General features: G+C 45.3%; 1 protein-coding gene across 1 annotated transcript; it reads right to left on the minus strand.

Annotated features, from left to right (window-relative positions):
- Positions 1-653: 653 nt before the first annotated feature.
- On the minus strand, positions 654-16,788 carry col9a1a (collagen, type IX, alpha 1a; the record flags this gene model as incomplete). Its single annotated transcript, XM_080546823.1, has 30 exons — positions 654-859; positions 1,389-1,466; positions 2,145-2,333; positions 3,214-3,268; positions 3,865-4,011; positions 4,243-4,275; positions 4,642-4,686; positions 5,545-5,580; positions 5,787-5,858; positions 7,598-7,651; positions 8,468-8,521; positions 8,836-8,889; positions 9,058-9,102; positions 9,205-9,258; positions 9,624-9,677; positions 9,916-9,969; positions 10,810-10,863; positions 10,971-11,024; positions 11,151-11,204; positions 11,448-11,501; positions 11,648-11,701; positions 11,976-12,032; positions 12,302-12,334; positions 12,649-12,702; positions 13,108-13,161; positions 13,713-13,736; positions 15,642-15,704; positions 15,812-15,850; positions 16,046-16,120; positions 16,714-16,788. 30 exons carry the CDS (start codon positions 16,786-16,788, stop codon positions 654-656), a joined length of 1,974 nt encoding a protein of 657 aa, XP_080402949.1.
- Between the last annotated feature and the right edge of the window lie 6,740 nt (positions 16,789-23,528).

The raw sequence follows: 23,528 nt of genomic DNA on the forward strand, positions 1-23,528 counted from the left end.
AACAACAAGCATCATGACAAAGATATCCTACATGGGGAAGATGAACCACACAGGGGTTGGTTGATGAGCGGCCATGCAACAAAGATACTCAAACAAATGAGTCAGTCAGTCAACGAGCAGTATAATTTGCATATAAGAGTTCCTTATTGACACATTTACATAAACATACAGGGTTCAGTGGATTCAAAATGGCTGTCAACTATCATTCTGTATGGGTCTTAGAGTTGGTTCATACTCAACGTACACAAACGATATCTAATCAAACTTGAACAAGTTTGTCTGAAATTAGTGTTGTATTTTATTTTACAGTACAAAGATGGTAAAAGCTAGAACTGAGGTAAAAAAATTATAATTAAAGACTCTTTCAGGGACACAACCCTGTTTCAGCTGAGGAATGCTCATGTGTTTTAGGGGGATGGGGGGGGGGGGGGTGTAATGAAAAAAAAAAACTAAAACAATTGACAAAACAGCAAATCGACAAATAAAACAAACAGACAAAAACACATCAAAGTAATTCTTCCGTGTCTTCCGTGGTGGAGCGTTTCAACCTTTCTCCATTAGTCTCTCAGTTCTCCTCCGGCCCCTCAGTTCAGGGTGTCCGTTAACGGCTCCCCCATCCTCCTCCTCCATCCTCCTCCTCTTCCTCCTCCTCCTCACATGTCGTTGGGCCCCTTCATTTCGGAGCTTTTGGCGGAGATGGGCGACGCCACCATGGGCAGGATGCACTGTGACGACTCGCAGTAGCCGTTCACGCCAGCGTGGCCCGGCGGCCCGGGAACACCGACCATACCAGGAACGCCGCGAGGCCCTCGCTCACCGTCGCGCCCGTTTGAACCGTAGGCGGCCCTGCCGGGTGAGCCTGGGGGACGGAGGGGTCATGGGACACTTGTGATGTCATATCATATCATTAAACATTAGCCATGCAGGAGGGAGGCTGATGGAGGTAGAAATCGGAGGACGGGATCATTGTAATGAATGGAATGAGGAATGGTATCAGACACGTGTGTTGGTATCATTCCATTCCATGCCTTACATTGAGCCCGTCCTCCGATTTCTACCTCCAAGGCTACAGTGTGACTATCTTCCTTCTTCTAGCATTGTGACTGCCAATGGCCCCTGGTCAGAGCACAGATTACTTTTTCTTACGATGACTTGATGGATAGACGATTCACTTACTTAGACAAAACGTACGTCGCTTTGGATAAAAGCGTCTGCTAAATGCCAAACATGTAAATATAAAAATGTAAACGCTGAGACACTGCTCATGACAGTCTATTGGGCCTGACATGCCTAGCTAGCTAGTGGCAAGACCAAGCATACCGGGCTGAGCATATTAATATTGTATATTATATGTTATATGAAATATACAGTATATTGTGTGTGTTTACCTGGTAGACCAGGCGCTCCAGGTTCTCCTTTGTCTCCTCTGGCTGTGGGTCCTTTGTCTCCTCTGTCCCCTGTGTCACCTGAACAGAATACACATGGTTGGATCAGAAACAGTATAGGTGTGTAGTTTGACAGGTGCTGCTTGTATCATCCCCTCCACACCCCTGTACAGGTTCTCTGCTGTGAAAAAGTCCTTCTTCTAGCATTGTAACTGCCAATGGCCCCTAGCCCCGACGATGACTGATGATTCACTTTGATTTAATGTATAAGTTGCTTTGGATAAAGGTGTCTGCTAAATGCCAAAAATGTAATGTAAATGTATTACTACTACTACGACTACTATTAATACTATTACTACTACTACTTCTACTACTACTACTACTACTACTACTACTACTACTACTACTACTACTATTACTATTACTACTACTACTATTACTACTACATCTACTACTACTATTACTACTACTACTACTACTACTACTACTACTACTACTACTACTAACCCTAACCCTAACCCTACTACTAACCCTAACCCTAACCCTACTACTACTACTACTACTACTACTACTACTACTACTACTACTAACCCTAACCCTACTACTACTACTACTACTACTACTACTACTACTACTACTACTACTACTACTACTACTACTACTACTACTACTACTACTACTACTACTACTACTACTATAACAGCAACAACTACAACAACAACACCGCCACCACCTCCAACAGGCCCAACTGTGTCTCACCTTTGCCTCCTTTGCGCCCCAGTACCCCTGGAGGTCCCTTGAGTCCGGGCAGGCCTCGGGCCCCGGTGTGTCCCGGGAAGCCGTTCTCTCCGTTGACGCCTGCGGGTCCAGGGGGGCCGGGGGGGCCGGGGATCCCAGAGATGCCTGACTCTGGACGGCTCAGGCTGGCTGCTAGCTGGGCCAGCTGCTCTGTGGGACCGGGGGAGGGGAGGAGGGGGTTAATGCAGAATCACTACCTATCTTCCCCAATGTATTTTTTTTATTATTTTTTTTATTATTATAAAACATGAAGCACGGCAACAACAAAACATCCAACGAAATTCAGACAAACATTGATATCCACATCACAAACTGACAACAACAATGAAAAACTAAAAAAGACTCCCAATCATCCGCCGTAGACTGAAGACCCATCTCTTCAGGCTACACCTTAACTGTCCCTCCTGAGACGTCTACTCGCCCCCCCTTCCCTCGTGTACTGTTTCCCCAGTGTCATAATTATTTTTTCAATAAAAAATCGTCCTTGTTCTAGCACGATGTCTGCCAATGGCCCGTGGCCGTAGCTTTATTTGCATGATTACTTTTTCCTGCCATGACTGGTGGATAGATGATTCACAAGTCGTTTTGGATAAAAGGCTTCTGCTAAATGCCATAAATGTAAATGTTAATGACCGAGGGCCCAGGTAAGGGCGACAGGTAGCCGAGAGGTTAGAGAGGCCGGCCAGCAATCAGCAGGTCGATGGTTCGATCCCCACCGCAGGAGAGAGCTGGATGTGAACTGGTGACTGGGGGGTTGCTGGCATCATATCTATCACTGCTGTTATGCCATTGAGCAAGGCTCTTTGACGTGTGCACAAACTACATTTTGTTATCTCAGTACTTGTGCTCTGTTCATTGACAATGAAGTTGAATCTTATCTATTCTTATAAGAATACATGAAACATTTATATATTCTTACACTCTTTATTTCACCCTCCCTCCCTCCCTCCCTCTATCCCTCTATCCCTGGAGTGAATCTCGTTTATATCACATGAGTTTGACATCAGGTTGATAAATGAGGAAGACTTACCTTGCATTACTCTCATGCAGACTTGTTTGATGTGTGTATCAGATGGTTCTTTGCCCTGGTGGAACAAGGGACTTGTTAGAGAGCATCACTGTGGTAAACACCACACTCCGTAGCCCCAGGATGTACTGTAGCTACTGAACACAGGGCAGGCTTATCACATGTTAATACTTTCTCTTGAGCGTTCTTCTTCTATCAATAAATAAATCCTTGTCATTATCTTGAGGGATTGGTGAGGTTTTATTTTAGGATTTTAGGAGGGCTCCTATATCCCTATCTATCTTCCTTCCTTCCTTCCTTCCTTCCTTCCTTCCTTCCTTCCTTCCTTCCTTCCTTCCTTCCTTTCTTCTTTCCTTCCTTCCTTTCCTTCAATGCTTAATTCCTTAACTCCTTTCCTTTTCATGAGTTTCATGAGAGGCCAGGAGGAATGTTCACCATCTTGTTTATAACTATCCAATCCTTAAACACCTACACGTGTGCCTAAAGGGGTTAGGGACTAGTGTCAGTTTGGACTGTTCTGGGGTCATTCCAGCAGTGCTTCAGGTCCCCAGCCAGCAGGTCTGGTTAGTTGTCTGGTATGGTTCTTCATACTATAGTGCTTTGTAATATAGTGCTCCTGGTTCGCTGCCATAGTCAAGGGTCAAAGGTGCCTACCGCTGGCCCCTGTGACCCCCTCAGTCCTGGGGTACCTCGGTCTCCCTGCATGCCGCGTGGTCCAGGCTGGCCATCCTTGCCCTCCGGGCCTGGTACCCCCCGTGACCCCTCGGGTCCTTTGTTGCCAGTGTCCCCGGGTCTGCCCGTCTGGAAATGACAACAAGGGGAAAGGACAGGAAAGGACAGGCGTGTGAGAGGAGGTGAACAGGTGAAACGTTAGGTTTTACTGAAGGTAACAGATTGGATAGACCACGCTTCCTAGAACTGTGTGTCCAATGTGAGTCACATAAAGACGTGTACAGACGTGAAATGTTGCATGTTGATGATGCGTTACAGCAGTGTTAAATGTGTTAACACAATTATATTGGCTGGACTCACCGATCCTTTCTCGCCTTCCTCCCCTTCCTCACCCTATAAGGAAACAGAATCAGTGCTTCCTCTCACACAAAAACACGAAAGTGTGTGTGTGTGTGTGTGTGTGTGTGAGAGAGAGTGTGAGTGTGAGTTTGAGTGTGAGAGAGTGTGTGTGTGTGTGTGTGTGTGTGTGTGAGAGAGTGAGAGTGAGAGTGAGAGTGAGAGTGAGAGTGAGAGTGTGTGTGTGTGTGTGAGAGAGAGAGAGAGAGAGAGAGAGAGTGAGAGTGTGTGCGTGTGTGTGTGTGTGTGTGAGAGTGAGAGTGTGTGTGTGTGTGTGTGAGAGTGAGAGTGAGAGTGAGAGTGTGTGAGAGTGTGAGAGTGTGTGTGTGTGAGAGTGAGAGTGTGTGTGTGGTGGATACTTACCAAGTCCCCTCTCTCTCCTGCTTGCCCCTCTTCACCAGCAGCACCCTGAGACCATTAGCACATGTTTCATCTCTTTTAATCACATGGTTATGGAATCACTAATTACATTTGACATTTTTAGCATTCAGCAGACGCCTTTATCCAAAGCGACTTACAATGAATACATTTGTCTAAAGTAAGTGAATCATCTATCCATCCAGTCATCAATCTCACTCAACCTCATCAGTAAGTAGCCTTGCGAACCTCAAGCCTAACAGCCCATAGGGGGCAGGAGCCTATCTCCTGTTTCCGTAGCGTGAGGCGGCTTGATGTACAAGTATGCCCCCTGGACATAACGCTGGTATGTCGCAGAATCAACCTCGTCAGTCCTCTCATCTAATCGCTAATTTTCAGAGAGAGAGAAACTGTCTGCCTCTAGTCTGGCGATTATGAAACCCCTAATACCCATTAGTCTTAGTCTGCCCACAGCCTTTACATAAGGCCTCGCAGTTCCAGTAGTTCTGATGAGACTGGGGTTTTACTTCACTAATTCACGTTATGTAAACCTCTATTAGCTGATGGCGATTACGTGGCGTAAAAACGACCTGGCGGCAGTAGGATGTGACCATATATGGAGGTCATGTTGGGTTTGTTCGAAGTGTTACCAGAACTTGGAATAAAAAATACAATTTAAAAACGTTTTTTCTTCCTTTCTCTAGTATTGTGAGGGCCGAAGGCACTTGTTCTTTTCGAAGGTTTTACTTACGATGACTGATAGATGATTATAGATGAGTGTTGATTCACTTACTTAGACAAATGGATGTGTTGTAAGTCTCTTTGGATAAAAGCATCTGCTAAATGCATCTGCTAAAGCATCTGCCAAATGTTAAAGGTAAAAATGGAGGTGTTCCTGAGGTAACTCACCAGCTCTCCTGCAGGGCCATCTAGACCAACTCCTCCCTGGAGAGATGGACAAAAATAGTTAACATGAATAAAATATTTTTATAGTGTTTTTTTTATTTTAAATGTTCTTCTTCATAGAATTAAATGACTTCGGTCTTTGAACGCTCATTTGGCTGAACACAGAGTCACTGTGGGCCGTACGTGTTACTGCAGTGGGAACTGGCAGCTCTCTGGGAGACAATAGACAGTTTCATCATCCTTACCCTGTCTCCCTTCTGTCCCAGCAGACCAGCAGGGCCCGGCAGGCCAGGTAGGCCAAGATCCCCTACACCTCCCTGTAATCACACACACACACACACACACACACACACACACAGGCACACACACACAGGCACACACACACACACACACAGGCACGCACGCTCACACACACACACACAGGCACACACACACGCAGGCAGGCACACACGCACACACACATGCGCAGCAGGCACACACACACACACACACACAAAGCAATACTGTTCAAATCAAAACACACTGGATCGCCTGTGCATAGCCTCCAGATACGTCCATCCCGTCACAGAAAGCGACCACATTCACAGAAGAAAAACAACAACATTTTAGCAAAAAAACTAAAACGTCTGAGCAGGGAAAGGTATTGGACACACACACACACACACACACACACACACGCACACACCCTCCCTCCCTCCCTCCCTCCCTCCCTCAGATCTGTGGGTACTGATGGAGGCATACCCTGGCCTCGCTGGGTGGCTGGTTTAAGGAATTCCTGCTCAGACAGAGGAGCCCATTCAGCCTCCTTCCCCAACCTGAATCCCCCCTATGGTGGAGCAAAGCCCCTGGGAGCAGGGACCAGTGTAACAAGAGTCTATTCATGCCCCCCCCCCTCCCTCCCTGCAGCCCCCCCCTCCCTCCCTCCCTGCAGCCCCCCCCCCGCCCCCCGCCCCTCCTGTGGATTACTGTATTACTGCAGTCTGGAGGTTTATACAGAGCTGAGAGTCTCGACACGGGGTAGCTGCCGGCTCTACTGACTGTGGAGTGGATGCACACACACTCACACAGGGAGGCTCTGCCCAAGCCTTTGTGTTTCAGATGGCTATTTGTGTCTATTCTTTATTTGTATTTATTAGTGATGAGTATTTGTGTTGTTGTGAAGGACTCATTGTTGCGGACTAGAAGGTGTGAATGTGAACATAGTAATAGTGAATATAAGGCTAGACTAATGAATATGCTTATAATACATTGGTCTTTCCACCCCTTCTTGACAGAGGATGTTTCATTGAGAGGATTATCTTCTGTGCAGTCTTCCTTCACTCCCTACTTCATCCTCCTCCTCTGGACACGTGTTTGATACCATTCCTCCATTCCATTCCTTGCATTACAACAATGAGCCTGTCCTCTGACTTCTACCTCCACCAGCCTCCACCGATTGATGCTCACCTGTTAGTCTGTACAGTTCCTGCTAGTGGGAACCTGATGGTGGTCATGTTTGTCTCGTTGTGGTCCTATTTGCATTGGTCAGTTATGGTTTGTTTGGTTTAAATTGTCTCAAAGGGCACTAGTATAGTTTAGTGTAGTTTGCACATTTGTACATACAGTACCTCTTTTTTGATACTGCCTCTAATTTATACTTATCTGTATACACCATGCTGTACATAGCTACCATAACTGTACAACGTTTACTGCTATCCATCTCCTGTATATACCTCTAACTACCCTACTTGCCATACAGTACCTATCATGTTTTATATCACTATTTGCAATTCTGGTTAGATGCTAAACTGCATTTTGTTGTCTGGTACTTTTTGAATCTAATGTTATCTAGTATGGCGGATGTTTTGGGGGAAATGGTACATGCTTCAGTTGATACTACTGTGTGGCCCAAGGTTAGGTGTGTGGTTCACCTCACCTGAAGGTTCATTTGGGGTCATGGTTAAGGTGTGTTAGTCCTAGGGGTTCACCTGAAGGTTCATTTGGGGTCATGGTTAAGGTATGTTGGTCCTAGTGGTTCATCTAGGGTTAAGGTAAGGGGTTAGGGCTGATGACTCACCCTGGCTCCTGGGCTTCCCATTGGCCCATCATGTCCTCTGACTCCACGCTCACCCTACGGGAGGAACACACACCGTTATTTTCATCAAAAAGGATCAGATTATTTAATAACAGCGGTATCTGCCGAATAGACAAACGTTGCTGTTGTTGTTGTTGTTTTTATCAAAAAGAAAACCTTTGCATTCAACCTTTAAACCACTCCAGTGAAGTCGCACTGTATTTATATTTAACAAGGCAGATTATTGTGTTCGTTCCTGGGTCTGTGTGGTTGTTTCATTAGTGAATCACGTTGTTCCACTTTTCTGAATTCATTCCACCCGACTCAGATCCTCCTGTCACCACTGGTCATGGCAGCAGAGCGGTGTTTCATACTGATCTGGTTAATGCTGTTGTTCAGACTGTAATCCCTGACCCTGGAACACCTCATAAACCACTGAGATCTACAGTTGATGTAGTGAATAAATGTTGCAGTTTAGTTCTAGTGAACAGCAGAAAACGTACAATAGTTTTATCTAGTAGACAGACTATAACATACTATAGTTTATCTAGTAGACAGACTATAACATACTATAGTTTATCTAGTAGACAGACTATAACATACTATAGTTTATCTAGTGAACAGGAGAAAACATACAACAGTTTTTCAAGAAAACAGACAAAAACATGCAACAGTTTATCCAGTATTAACAAGAAACAGTTGATCTAGCGTGAACAAGCTGAAACTTACTACAGTTGATCTAGCGTGAACAAGCTGAAACTTACTACAGTTGATCTAGCGTTAACAACATGAAACATACTACAGTTGGTCTAGCGTTAACAAGATGAAACATACTTCAGTTGGTCTAGCGTTAACAAGATGAAACATACTCACTGGCCCACCCCTGGCTCCAAGAGGCCCAACTTCCCCCTGCTCACCACGCTCTCCCTGAAAACAACAGGCATTATTATTATTAATAACACGCGTTGTCACGGTAATGTGATGCTCATCGTGGTTATGCATACAGAAACAACAAACGTAATTTAACGTGAACTTGAAGATGGGTTTTTTGGGTGGCTATGACAGTTTTGACAGCTATTTTGAGTACCTGTTTGGTTCATTATTGTGTCAGTGGATCTGTGTCAGTGACTTTGTGTCAGTGGTTATCTGTGTTAATGGCTCTAAAACCGGCGGTGTTGTGTCAGGTGTAAACAGGTGTAAACCTGTTATTCCCTGTCGTGTCATTTGATTGGTCGACTTACTGATTTCCCAGGAGACCCCATTAGTCCTCCGCTACCTGGGTCCCCAGAGTTGCCCTGGCAACAGGGAAAGGAAAACAAACTGTCAGACGATTCTCAACAACAGCACGTGCGCTTGGCCTGTCTCCTTCAAGACAATGGCAACAGTGATAACTGCATCTTATAACTTTTGAATGTATTCCATGACATTATAATCATGAATGTATAACATAGTGTTCAACATACCTTATCTCCACCGGCCCCCTTTGGCCCAAAGGCACCTGGCAAACCCTGTGTGAAGACAAACAACATCAGAGTCAATCGACGAAAAACAATCGTATCCAATCAGGTGCGACACTAGATGACCGGTCAGGGGTCAGAGGTCATACGTACAGGAAGTCCTTGCAGACCGGCGTCTCCTGGGCCTCCGTCCTTCCCAGGAACACCCTGGGTAATGACAGAAACAGACCCGACAGGTCAATCTTACGACTACCTGTATGTCTGTATGTGTGGTATGTCAGGGGAGGCTGGTGGAGGTAGAAATCGGAGGCCGGGCTCATTGTAATGCATGGGCTGGAAGAGGGAACGTTATCAAACATGCCCTCATTTTCCACTCCGTGGATTACAACGAGCGTCCTCTATTCTACCTCCCCCAGCCTCCACCGATGGACATATATCCTCATTGAACCTCATCTTATCAACCCCAAGGAGCAACTATAGCTGGGTATGAAAGTGACAGGCAGACAAAAAAACTATAATAGCATTCATCAATCAATCAATCAGTCAGTCAATCAATCAATCAGTCAATGTACCCTGCCGGCTGGTAGACCAGGGATTCCCTCACGAGCGTCAGGACCTGGTAGACCCTACACATGGGAGAGAGAACAGACGTTTTAATCAACATGGAAGTTGATCGGACCAATGTGTGTCTAATGGTCTTTTGAGTTTTGACACAGCTACAGATCCCATACAAATATATACATTCAATCAAATGGGAAAGTGTGTCCAAACTTTTGACTGGTATTGCATAGAGACAAGGGTTCTCCGTTGGTTAGGTGATAATAGCTGTGTTTTGGTAGGGCGTAGGGTGTCTAGCTTACTCACAGCTTCTCCGTTCTGTCCTGGAAGGCCTCTGATTCCTCCTGGCCCTCGAGCGCCCTGCACAACAACAACAGAACAGTCAACAACAACAACCTTCTGTCAAATCTAAGATAGTAGGCGCGTAGTACGCTAAGGCGCATTGGCATATCGTCGCAAGATCCCTGGTTTGATTCCGGCCATCGACATATCCTGCATGTCACACCCTGTCACACACTCTCTCTCTCACCCATCCTTCCTGTCAATCTCTACTACTGTCTATCCCAATAAAGCAGAAATGCCCTAAAAAATATAAAACTAAGATAGTATATGAAGATGAAGAAGGCAGTTCCTCCCACCCTGAGTAAGACTGTTGATGGTGGTGAATAAATGTTATAGCAACGAGAGAAGAGTATGCGTGTTCCTATGGTAGCACAACAATGTCTGATGGGGACACGGCTGTGTGTCCTGGTGGCAGGTGACTGTTGTTGGATGTGTGTTGTGTGGTAGCCTACATGTTCTGTGAGGTGTGGTAGCCTACATGTTCTGTGTGGTGTGGTAGCCTACATGTTCTGTGTGAGTTAGCCTACATGTTCTGTGTGATGAAGTCCCATCTCCTCAGGCTACACCTTAACTGTCCCTCCTGAGACATCTACTTCCACTCTACTCCCCTCTCTACTGTTAAAATTTCAATAAAAATGTGTCCGCCTTCTATCAGAGAAGACCGCCAATGGCCCCTGGCCCGAGCATAGATGACTTCTTCCTGCTATGACTGATGGATAGATGATTCACTTACTCAGTCAAATGTATTTGTTGTAAGTCGTTTTGGATAAAGGCGTCTGCTAGATGCCAATAATGTACATGTAAATGTTGTGTTGCATTGTGGTCTAGCGGTGTTTAAGGTGTTTATGTTGTACTTACTTGTCCACCGCTTGGCCCTGTCTCACCCACGACTCCTCTCTGACCCCTGTCACCCTAGAAAAAGAAAACACAATTCCTTAATGAATGTCGGGGTCACTCTTTGTCGCCCCAACATCTGTGTAGTAGCTGTGGTTAGTGGTGATAAAGACACAGGCACTTACATGGCCACCCTGGATACCCTGAGAACCCAGATCGCCAAGCTTGCCACGGGGACCCTGTTAATAAAAGATGGCAGATATCAGAAGTTATACTTTTAAGTATTGAAGCGTGTGACCTTTTGACCCTGTGACCTCATGACCCTATGACCCTTACCCTGTCACCTTTGACCCTATGACCCTTACCCTGTCACCTTTGGAGCCCATCATTCCTGTGATCCCCCTGGGTCCACCTGAGCCCTGAAATCACTCAGCAGAGAGAGAGAGAGAGAGATGGAGAGAAAGAGAGAGTGAGAGAGATGGAGAGGGTCAGGAAAAGGAAGAGAGAGAAAAAGGGGTGTAGAGAGAGAGAGGGGGGGGGGAGACAGAAAGAGAGTGAAGGAGAGGGGCATAATGTTACATAATGTCCAACGTTAACATGTATGAGGCAGGGCACGTTTGTTTTGATAGATAGTCTGTGAGAGAAATAGTGAAATATTTTACTGGTAGTCCTTGAGCTCCAAGTTCTCCGTCTCCTCCCTGGTCTCCCTCCTCTCCCTGATAAACAAAAACAACAACAAGAACAATGTGTCACTAGCGTGTCAACATCAATGTCCTCAAATGGAACCAGGTCACCATAATACTATGAAGTGCCGTGCGATCTAACAACCAACGTTCCTCTAGTGAAGACGGGGAGATGTTACCTTGTGTCCTTGCTTTCCAGGCTCTCCAGATTCGCCTTTAACCCCTTTGTGGCCCTGAAGGGACACCGTACAAAGTTACAAAGCCACACGAAAACCACGTTTTCACAGTAAATACTGGGCTGGTTTCATGGACGCAGATTAAGACCAATCCTAGACTAAAAAAGTGTCCCTCAATGGAGATTTTCCATTGCATGTGTGATTTAATCCTGAGCTAGGCTTGAACCTTGTCTGTGAAACCGGGCCCAAAATGTTTCACAAATGTTTCAGGTAAAAAAAACGCAGCGTCGGTAACCATAGTAACCGTAGTAACCGCGGCTACTCCCCTCACCTTCATCCCGGGTAGGCCGGTGTATCCGTTGCGTCCGGTGGGGCAGGCGTTGGGACACTGGGGGACACAAGCACAGCCTATTTGAGGTCATCTAAGAGTGGGGCCTCCTGCCACCAGGGGGCTCCACTGACAACAACACACCACATCACAGTACAACCCACTGTACCAGGGTTGAGGCTGGTGGAGGCAGAAATCGGAGGACGGGCTCATTGTAAAGCATGGAACGGAATGAGAAATGACAATGAGCCCATCCTCCGAGTTCTGCCTCCACCAGCCTCCACTGTGCTGTATGCAAGTACACGATGTTACTCTCGAATCAAACTTACCAGGTCCTCCCCATCATAGATGCCAGGTAGACCCTAGAAGAGAAATAAGAGTTTCAATTAATGAGAAATGTTTTGACATTGAGGCTGCGTTGAGGCTGTTGCACTCCCACCATTCTGTACATAGGCTATAGATAATTAGCCAAGGCTTTAGATGATTAGCCAAGGATATAGATGATTAGCCAAGGCTATAGATGGTTAGCCAAGGCTATAGATGATTAGCCAAGGCTATAGATGATTAGCCAAGGCTATAGATGATTAGCCAAGGCAATGTGGCATTTCCAATGGCGGCATAACAAAGCCATTCTAACTACGCTGATCGCCCAATGGATGACCAGATGGTTACTTACCCTGGGTCCTGCAGGTCCAGGAAGCCCCACTTGGCCAATCTTGCCTCTTGCTCCCTAGAAGAGATGATATAACATATTATGAACATATTATATATCATATATATATATATATATATGTATATTATACATGTTAACACATTATATATCATACCAGGAATGAAAACATTCATTAATCAAGTTAGAACTCAATGCAATGTGCTGAATGCAATATCAAAACAGCAGCACTACAATTTGTATGTGAGCGCAATTATGTATGTCAAGTCTACTTCAATGGACGTCAATCAGGGGAGAAATCGGAGGACGGGCTCATTATAAATGCATGAAACTGAATCTCATTCCATCCCATGCATTCCAATGAGCCTGTCCTCTGATTTCTACCTCCACCAGCCTCCCCTGATGTCAGTATTGGATCAACAACAGGCCTGTTGATTTCCAAAATGATGTAGATACGGTACTCACAGAGGGTCCCACTTTGCCGAGCTCTCCAGCCAGTCCATCTTTACCAGGTGCTCCCTGTCAGCACAACCAGAACAACAGGAAGTCATACTCTAACCTCTTAGTAGTAACGTCAGTGTCCTGGTATTAATAGAATATTCACTTATTTATATTCACTGTAATACCTCAGACTGTAATACCTTTTACTGTAATACCTTATACTGTAATACCTTATACTGGAATACCTTATACTGTAATACCTTATACTGTAATACCTTTTACTGTAATACCATTTGCACTATCTGGTTAGATGCCAAACTACCTTTCGTTGTCTCAGTATGTGTACTCAAAGATAATAAAGTTGAATCTAATCGAATCCAATCTAAAATCTTGGTAGTCATAATCACAGTTGGAACCAGTGGAGGTAGAAATCGGAGGACGGGATCATTGTATTGAATTCCTCATTCCATTGAGTCCGTCCTCCGAATTCTACCTCCCCCAGCCTCCCCTGGTAGGAACACGTAATCTTGAGTCAATTATTTTAGGAGTAATCCCTCCTGGTGATGAAACTCCCTATTGGACTTGAGTACATCTTTCCTCAGTCATGTGACCAGTGACAGAGTACTCACCTCTGCGCCGTCAGGTCCAACGCCCTGTGAGAGACAAGACAGAGATCATGGAGACTTAAAGACCAACGGTAAACTGGGTGATAATTGGTTGATAACTGGATGATAATTGGGTGATAATTGGATGATAATTGGACGATAATTGGGTGTTAATTGGATGATACTTGGGTGATACTTGGGTGATACTTGGGTGATAATTGGGTGATAATTGCATGTGCAGGAGACATGCCTAGAGCACTGCTGTGTAGTAGACTTCCAGGGAGGCTGGTGGAGGTAGAAATCAGAGGACGGGCTCATTGTAATGCATGGCATGAAATGACATGAGGAATGGTATCAAACATGTGATTCCATCCATGCATGACAGTGAGCCCTCCTCTAGTGTCCACCTCCAGCAGCCTCCCTGGGTACATATACAGTATATGTAAAGATCTGGGTACATATACAGTATATATATCTCCCTGGGTACATATACAGTATATATATCTCCCTGGGTACATATACAGCGCAATAACGATCTAATAACCATAATAGTCTAGAAACACTTGTTTACTTACAGTCTCTCCGAGTTCCCCAGCCTCCCCAGTGTCGCCCTGATAAAAAAAACAATGACAATTAGTCAGTTGGTGATCATAAAATGGCTGCTTGAGATCAGTGTTGATGTTATGCAGTTTCTTTATGTCCTATGCACCAATCTCACAAAGTCAATTTCCTGTATGTGCAAATAAAAGAATATAATAAAAATACAATAAAAATAATTCTGGTTCTGATTCTGAAATGATGGAGACTTACTTTTGGCCCAGGTGGTCCATCAGGGCCAGATTCTCCAATAGGTCCAGTTTCTCCCTACAGAACAAACCAAGTCTTTGTCAAATACAAATAACAATTGTACAAAACTTGATAATTAAAGTAAAGTAACTTCATGTTCTATTGCCCTGCCTTGGTGTACTCTTTTATATGACGGTTTTCAATAGTATTCCTCAGTTAATACTCAGTATGTTACACAGCATAAGTCTAAGACTCTGCCTAACTGTACCAATCAAGAAATGTAAACATGGTTGGAAGGGGGTGTGTCCTTCCTCTTGTACAGTGGGTAGCTCCTCCCCTAGTAGGGGTAGCTCCTCCCCTAGTCCATCAAGTTGGCCTATATAAACCAGGGTGGTCACTCAACGACTAGTCATAGTCTTCGGAAGACAACTGTAATAAGGGCCCAACCAAAACATAAAAGTGGTGGACGTGAATTTATCAAAACTGACGATTAGGAAGTACAATCAATAGTGTTTTGTCATAGTCACTGTTTCTAACATTACGATAACTACGGCCCAAAGCCAGTGAAACCAAGCCTACCTGAACTGATTAGAAACATGATCTGGACACCCCCGACCGTTTCCTGCCTGAAACTCAGCACCTCCTTTGATAGGCTACTCTGTATTCAGCACCGTCGGCCAATCGGACAGCAGCTCTCACACTGGGGCCCAATCCGCTCCGCCTTCCCCAGCGTAAGGTTCCTTCCTGTCAGCCATCGGCGGCCAGCTGTGGCCCCACTGCGCCCCCCAACTCACACAAAAAGACCTCTGTCTCATTCAGGAAGCTATTTGAGGCGCGCGTTCCTCTCCCCCTCCTCTCCTCCTCCTCCCCTCCCCCTCTCCTCCCCTCTCCTCTCTCCCCCCTAAATACCCAGATTGATGTATTCATCAGATTCATTTTTTCTAAGTTTTTCTTCTTCTTTTTTCTTTTTTACCTCAGCATTTTTGCTCAGGGTCCAAACTAAACTAGCTCTCACAGTGGCTCCACACGTCTTCATCCCTCTGGGTGTGTAGAACATTCAGAGGCACCATGGACTCTTCTGTCTGGGCTTTCTGCACCAAGGTTTTGATCCATGAAGGAAGGAACATAAATAAACTAGATAGAAAAACGTTCAGTTTATCGACTCACGTCTGCGCCCGCGAGGCCCGGGGCTCCTGGAGTTCCTGCTAGGCCGTCGTCCCCATCAAGGCCCTGGGATCACATAAATACCGTTTATTAACCATTTATTAACAGCGTTATTACACCGTTTATTACTAGGTTATGAAGGAGTGTTATAAAGAAAATGATAATCCACTTACAGGACCGCCATCCCCACCAGGCCCATCTCCTCTGTCCCCCTGAAATAAAATGTGATAAATATGATATGATTTCAGAAAACTATCATCGGTATCTATTAAATCTAAATAAATTGATGCGGTTTTACTGTGAATTTGGTCAGTGGCAGTTACAATACATACTTAATGCTGGAAATTCTGAGGATTAAAATGATACACAATAATGATAAAAGCAGGTTATGTCGACAGGTAGCTCACGTCTATGCCATCGACTCCGGCGTGGCCTGAGACACCAGGGGGTCCTTGGGGACCTCTCGGACCGACCGGGCCTCTCTGTAGAGAAACACACAACAATCACTTAAATCCTTTCTGGTGAAATTCAGCCCCAAGTCACTGCTGATGGCGGGGCAGTTGTTGGGCAGTTTGGGTCGGTACCTCACACAAAGGAGGCCATTGTGTAGGTTCACTCTGGGTGGACAAAGGAAGGTGATGACATGAAGAATAACATTCAGAACTCTATCCCCCACTATAGATGGCTTACTCTTTAAGTAATTGGATATGTGGATAATATTGTTGCTGAGATTCCTACTTATTGGTTCCATATGTCAGCCAGTTTGCCATACTGACACCTCCATCAATTGATGCTTATATATACTCTACAGAATTGGCATTAACAAAATATTATGGTTGGCTCTTAATCATTAGGGTGGTGTTGGACAGACTTTAGAAACATATAATAAACAAACAATCCCATATTTTAAGAGAAGCCTATGTTTTAAAACAAGTGGTAGTCTACACATCAGGTTTCTTCCTTGGGAAATTCCATCACACTCACTTCGAATACAATCCGGGACAACGCAAGTTCCAGCAAACCCCAACTGGATCTGAACCTCAAAAGAAGAGAAGAGCAGCCATCCATCACTTACCTGGGCCGAGCAGATAAGGACGATCTGGAGTAAAATCACCAATAAGGACTCCCGATAGATCCTGGCGTTGGCCATGGTCTCCCCAACGGCAATGAAGACGCAAAAGGTCCCTTTTTCCCCCGGAATAGATGGGGTTTACTACCTGTCAATATACCCCTTACTGAACCCCACCGTTTACTGAAAAGGAACGATGTAGTGTTAAACAATGTTGGTTTATTCATGAGAGTCTCAGGCGCTGCAGTGTGATTGGAGGAGGGCTGGAAGGTGCGCGCAAGGAGGTGGGGCTCCCATCAGGGAAGGGTGGGATTTAAAACTTGAATGAGGCTCTATAAATACCTGAAAACTTTCACTTCAACTTTAGTCACTTTAATTTTTCAGCGCTTTATAATGCTGGATAAATATACCTTTTTCTTCAGCTGCTTATGTATTTATTAATAGGAGATACAAATCAAAAGGCCTTTGAGACAAAAACATCATTTCTCATCTTCTTTAAATTGTGCGTCAAAATCCATCTTACCCCACAACATACTAGAGCAGTGTGTGCTGTATCTGTGACTGTGAAGGAAAGTATTGCATTTCATAATGCATCTCAATGTTAGTTTTGATAGTGTGCTGATTTAATCGTCTTATAAAACACCTTTAGTTAACAAACATACTGTTGAGTTGAGTATGATAGACAGAAACAAATGAATGTATGGAGGACCAAGTCTGTCAAAATTAACAATAAATATATAGATACATAAATGAATGTATGAACAAATAAATGAATGAATACACAGTACACACAGTATAACGAAATACATTAAGAATGAATGCGTAAAATAATAAATAAATATAGAAATGTATTTCGTTATAACTGTGTGTATTCATTCATTTATTTATTCATACACTCATTTATTTATATATATATATTTATTGTTAATTTTGACAGACTTGGTCCTCCAAATGAATGGCCATCAATGTGCGCACTCCAGTATGAATGCGCTCCGCGGTCCTCCATGCTCCGGTAGTTCCGGGGGGTGGCGCTGTTGCGCCAACGACTCACCCAGAACAACCTGCGAAGAAGTCTTAACCCAGGGCGTCGCTTTCAAAACACTCCAACGGCTGGACTGTTGTCTTGGCACTGAGAGACAAACATTATCTGCAGATTTTATAACATTTTAGTTGAAATTACAGATATATAATTGTTGCAACTTCATTGCGAAAAGACCTGTGTTTGGGAGGTAAATAAACGTTGTTATCCGTCATCCATGCTAGTATTTGTGAATGGTTTTCTCTGGTGTGCTGTGTTGATGGTGGCTCTGCTTGGTTTATGCTAGCCGGTTAGCATTGAGTGCTAATTGAGAAGTGTCCATCTGTCTTTAGGAGGTCATCATGGAGAACCTGGACTTCTCAGAAGAGGAGATCCAGCAGCAGTTGGAAGCGCTTGGCTACAACAACATACCGAAGCACAGACTACGGGAGTTCAAACGAGGTGGGCTGCTAAACTAGCTATAAATCTCTGCACAGGTTGGTGATTTGAGGGATGTTGGTTGTGACTTCTGCATCAATAGTCAAGAGTATCAGAATCGGAATCAAGTTGATTGTTTACATCCCATGTAGAAGTATGAGAGTGAAATTCTTAGGCATTGACATTGCAGCAACAACAGAAAAAAATGGCAACAGTTATCAAATAAAGACTAGAGAAAATTGAGCAATATAATAATAGAAATAATACCAATAGTATAAACTGCAGTGTAACAGTCGACATGAATCGATCATATAATGGCTAGATCTTATGTGTATAAGATAATATTGAGATATAAAAGAGTTCATACAAGTGTGTGTTTCTAGATCTAGACGACCTAATACGAGTTGAGAAGTCCAAGAGCCAAGCGTCCTCCAGTGATGTGAACTCCTGTCATTCTCAAAGCACCAGCTACAAAAGCCCTCCTGCGTTCACTAAGGTCAAAGGTAAGCTGTTGTTTTATTTGTGTTTTTATTTCTTTATTCAAAGGATCCCCATTAGCTTGATGCCCAGGGCAGCTTCCTGGGGTCCGAATCTATTCCACCGTATTCATCACATGTTACCCATGTCTTGTACTACTGTACTTACCATACTGTAATTATCACTTCATAACTGTACGCATCCTATTTTGTCTACAGTGTCATGTTTTGCACTATCACTATTTGCACTTCTGGTTAGAAGTGCATTTCGTCGTCTGGTATTTGTACTCGGCAATGACAATAAAGTTGAATCTAATCTAATCTAATAGACATCACAACATCACATTTGTGTTACATTATGTTCATCACATGTTCACCTCTAATTATGTTAAAGTGGTCATTAAACATTTCTCCCACATTCATTCCAATGTACTTTCATTTCTGACTCTGCTTACCCAATTGGTAGAGGTTAGGGTTAGGTTGGGTTTGGAAGAATTAAGTCTCATGAATTATTCTCGGGGCCATCACCAGGGAACAAGAACAAGGCGCTATCCATGACCAACACCGTTGAACTGAGTAAACCCAGTGTTTACCCAGTGTTTAATGAGCTTACTGCTTGCTTACTGTCCTTCCCTTCCACAGTTCAGCAGGATAACACTGCAGCCTTCCACACTGAGGTGTTCTTGCCTCCGGATCCATCAGACCAACAAAGACAGGTATGCTACACTCCTCATTCTCTAACTTTACACACAGGCCACAGCGTAGTACTACCACTACCACTGTGCCCTTAACTTTATATTCATACACTGTAATACCTATTTTTTTAATCACAATACCACTATTTGTACTTTCTGGTTAGATGCTAAACTGCATTTCATTGTCTAAGTACTTGTACTCTGTGCAATGACAATAAAGTTGAATCTAATCTAATCTAATGTAATTATGTTCTGTGCTTCCTCTGTCCACCTCCCAGGTGCTCACCTCCACCTACAGCAGAGACAACAGTAACTTTGGAGCTGGAGGGAGACAGCAGTTTTATGACTCTTACGCCCAACACTCAGTGTCCCCGAGGTACCCGAGGCCCTCTGCCGCCCCCCACAGGCTGGGGGGGGAGGCAGACCTCTCTGACGGGCCCCTCTCGCCGTTCGTGGTCAGCCAGTCGTCCACCCCAGACAGAGGAGCCCCTGGGAGACCCCTCATCAAGAGGAAGGTTCTCAGGTGAGGACTGGAACATGGTGTGTGTGTGTGTGTGTGTGTGTGTGTGTGTGTGTGTGTGTGTGTGTGTGTGTGTGTGTGTGTGTGGTTGTGTGTGTGTGGGGACGGACGGACGAGTGTGCTTGTGTCTCCATTATTGTGTCCATCTCCATTATTGTGTGTTTATGAGTGTGTAAATTAAGTAAATTATAACTTATTGTGTGATTGTCAGTGTGTAAATTCAAACTTTTAAGAGGATCATAACTGGTTGGTTGTGTGTACTAGTGAGTAGGCTGTAATGTGTGTGCTAGTGAGGAGGATGTCATGTCGCATTGATTTAGTTTTGATTCTCTCCACAGGAAACGCCATGGACAAATTCACGTGTGTGATGAATCGACTCACAGTGAAGATTCAGGTAATTATAACCCAGTGTTCTCCACAGTGATTTTGTGAGACTGTGGTGGGTGGACCTCGGACTCTCTAGTGTGTGTGGGGGTATTTAACACACTTTCATAAGTCTACTCTGCATGGAACGGCACGGGAAGGAACACATCACTTCACATCATACGGTGTGGTACAGTTGCAGTTCCACTTTGCGACCACCAGCATCACTAAGTGGCAGTGTAGAGCAGCGTTGACACTCCAGGCTAATCCTCTTATCTCCTCTCCTTAGCCATCTGCTTCAGGAGATCACACCCAGATCCAGTAATACCTTACTTCCCACAGCAGCAGGTGTGTGTGTGTGTGTGCATGCGCCTAGTCCGTTTCCCTGTCGCCAGTCGCCACCATGTACAAAATGTACGACAGCCAGTGGGACGAAGAGAGCGAGAACAGCTCCCTCAACTCCTCTTTCTGGTCCGACCGCGAGGAGGAGGAGGAGGAGGACGTGGAGAGACTCTATTACAGCGCAGAGGAAAACACAGCACCCAAAGGAGCCACTCGACACACACAGGACGGACCCCTCCCCGCCGAGGAGGAGCGTCCGCAGGACTCCAAACACGAGGAGGAGGGCGGCAGGTCAGAGTTCACCAGGCAGGGGGACGGGGAGAGGCTGGACCAGGAAGGCGACACCGCCACCAGCGCCGGAAGCCCCGCGCTCAGCCTCCTGACCTCCGGCTACGGCACCTACCGACCGGACTCTGCCAAGGACGACCCGGAGGGGGAGGAGGGGGAGGGGGGGGACTACAGGGACGACTGCACCATCGCAGAGTTCGACCGGGAGAGCCAGGGGGGCTTCTCTGAGCTGAGGGACGGGTACGAGGAGGACGACGACCGCTCGCTCGGCAACGATGACGGGGACGGGAAAGAGCTGGATGACACGCGGAGCTACGCCGATAGTGGTGGTCTGACCGAGCTAGTGGACAGGGGAGACCCCTCTAATGTAGCCTATAGGGAGGTTGACAGTGTACCATACAAAGAGGCTCTGGCTCAGCTAGAGGAGAGAGGAGAACCATGTAAGGTAGCCTATAGGGAGGATGACTGTGTGCCATGCAGTGAGGTTGACCGTGAACACCACACAGGTATGACAGGCAAAGACAACGAAACCGTGGCTTTCGAGGTTGAAGACGACAAGGTCCCGTCGGACGCGAGCTGTCGTAAAGATGGCCGTTCTCTTCCTGCCTGTGGAGATGAGGAGAAACCGTCGGTGGAGGGACGCCGTGAGGAGCGGGAATCTCTCAGGAGGGAAGAGAAAGGGGCGGAGGATGAGATGGAGCGGGAGGAGGCGGACAAGGAGTCCGAGAAGGAGGAGGAGTCAGCCGGCAGTAAAGACATAAAGTTAACAGCCTCCAAACCTGTGAAGACGTATGTGGAGTGGGAGGACAACAGGAGGCCTCAGAGGGGTAAACTAGACAGTATGGTAAACTAGACAGGAAGGAGGACCAAAGCACTCGTCAATTTAAAATGCCTTTATTTATTCTGACATTTATTCTTTAATACGACAAACACTGCAAATTGTTTGGTTTTCGGTATGGCCTTAGTCATTATATTATATATTATTATATATGATATTATTAGTTAGGGAGTAGGCAGTACGCAGGAGTCCCTGTCTGTCTCTGAACCATTGTAGTATGAGGGTGCATTCCTGTGTGTGTTATGTTATGTAATGTTAAATATGTTTTTAGGGCATTTATGTTTTTATTTATTGGGATAGAGAGAGTAGAGATTGACAGGAGGGATGGGTGAGAGAGGAGGGATGACATGCAGGATATGTTGATGGCCGGAATCGAACCTGGGACCTTACAGTGATATGGCATGTGCCTTAGTGTGCTACGCCACCTACGCATGTCCTCTGAGCGGTGTGTGTGTGTGCCTCAGGAACAAAGCAAACAACTTCCCCGTCATACAATAGTATATACATATCCCACCTGACCTGAGGAGGCTGGCGGAGGTAGTAATCGGAGGCCAGGCTGACACCATTCCTCATTCCCATCCATGCATTTACAATGAGTCCATCGTCTGATTTCTGCCTCCGTCAGCCTCCCCTGCAACCTGACGTAAGCCTTTAAGAGTGTGTCTGTCTGTCCGTCTGTCCTGAGGGGTGAAGGAGCTGTAGATGGAGTTGCTTCATCTGGTTTAACTCATTCACTGTGTGGACTCTACATGAGTAACATGTATAATACATAATCCCATGTTACAGCACGTGCAGCATAGACGCGCTGTGTTGTTAGCTTTTAGCTATGTTGTTAGCCTTTAGCTTCGCTCACGAGGTTTACGGCCTCACAGAGTGGAGCTGTGAAACTGTTTAAATTCCTGTGTTTATGTAATAGAATGACATGCCATTTAGCTGATGCTGTTAGCCAAAGCGACTTCCATTGCAGTGAGTGCATATGTTACAGTACATGTGGGAATACGGTACATGTTGGAAAACTAGGGTTAGGGTTAGGTGCTAGGGTGACTTGGTACATGCTGGCATGTCTAACCCTACCCCTAACCCTGACCTTAACCATAGCATCCTAGCACCTAACCCTAACCCTAGTTTTCCCACATGTACCATATTCCCACATGTACCGTAACACATACATTTGTCAGTATATATGGTCCCAGCGGGAATTGAACCCACAACCTAAGCATTGTTAGTAGTGCATTCTCTACCAACTGAGCCACAGAAGACAGTGTAAATGATGACATTATTCTAACGTTATTATGATAATATTATTAACAATACTATTATCACAGTATTAATATCGTAATATTCTTGTGTTGTGCCTCCCTCAGGGGAAGTGAGTGGCCTGGAGGACCGTCTGGGGGGGCTGGAGGTGTCCCTGCTGTCCTCCCAGCAGCAGGCCTCAGACCTGGGGAGTGAGGGGGGGGACAGGGCCAGCCAGAGTGACAGGGCCAGCTCTGAGGCCAGCGACCTCCACAGCGCCTTCCAGTCCTACATCAGAGGCATGGTGGGTACTACGGTCACACACAACCAGCTCTGAATATCTGTCGTTGGAAAATGTTGCATTGTGGGTACCATGGAATGCACACAATAATGAATCAATCAGTCGTGTTTTCATGTTTGCAAAAAGCAATGTTCTATCACAGTGATAGCTGTGGTCTTCGGTTATAATTGCTGTCAAAAGTTGGGTTACTCTCTGCTATATGTTGATCATTAATGTGTGTTTACATTCATATATTGTATATGATATTATCATGTGTGTTTACGTGTCTTTCAGGCAAGATCAAGGAGTGAGAGCGACATCAGATCG

The sequence above is a fragment of the Nansenia antarctica genome, assembly GCF_963989245.1.
Source record: "Nansenia antarctica genome assembly, chromosome: 16".
In the NCBI taxonomy this organism is placed as follows: Eukaryota; Metazoa; Chordata; class Actinopteri; order Argentiniformes; family Microstomatidae; genus Nansenia; species Nansenia antarctica.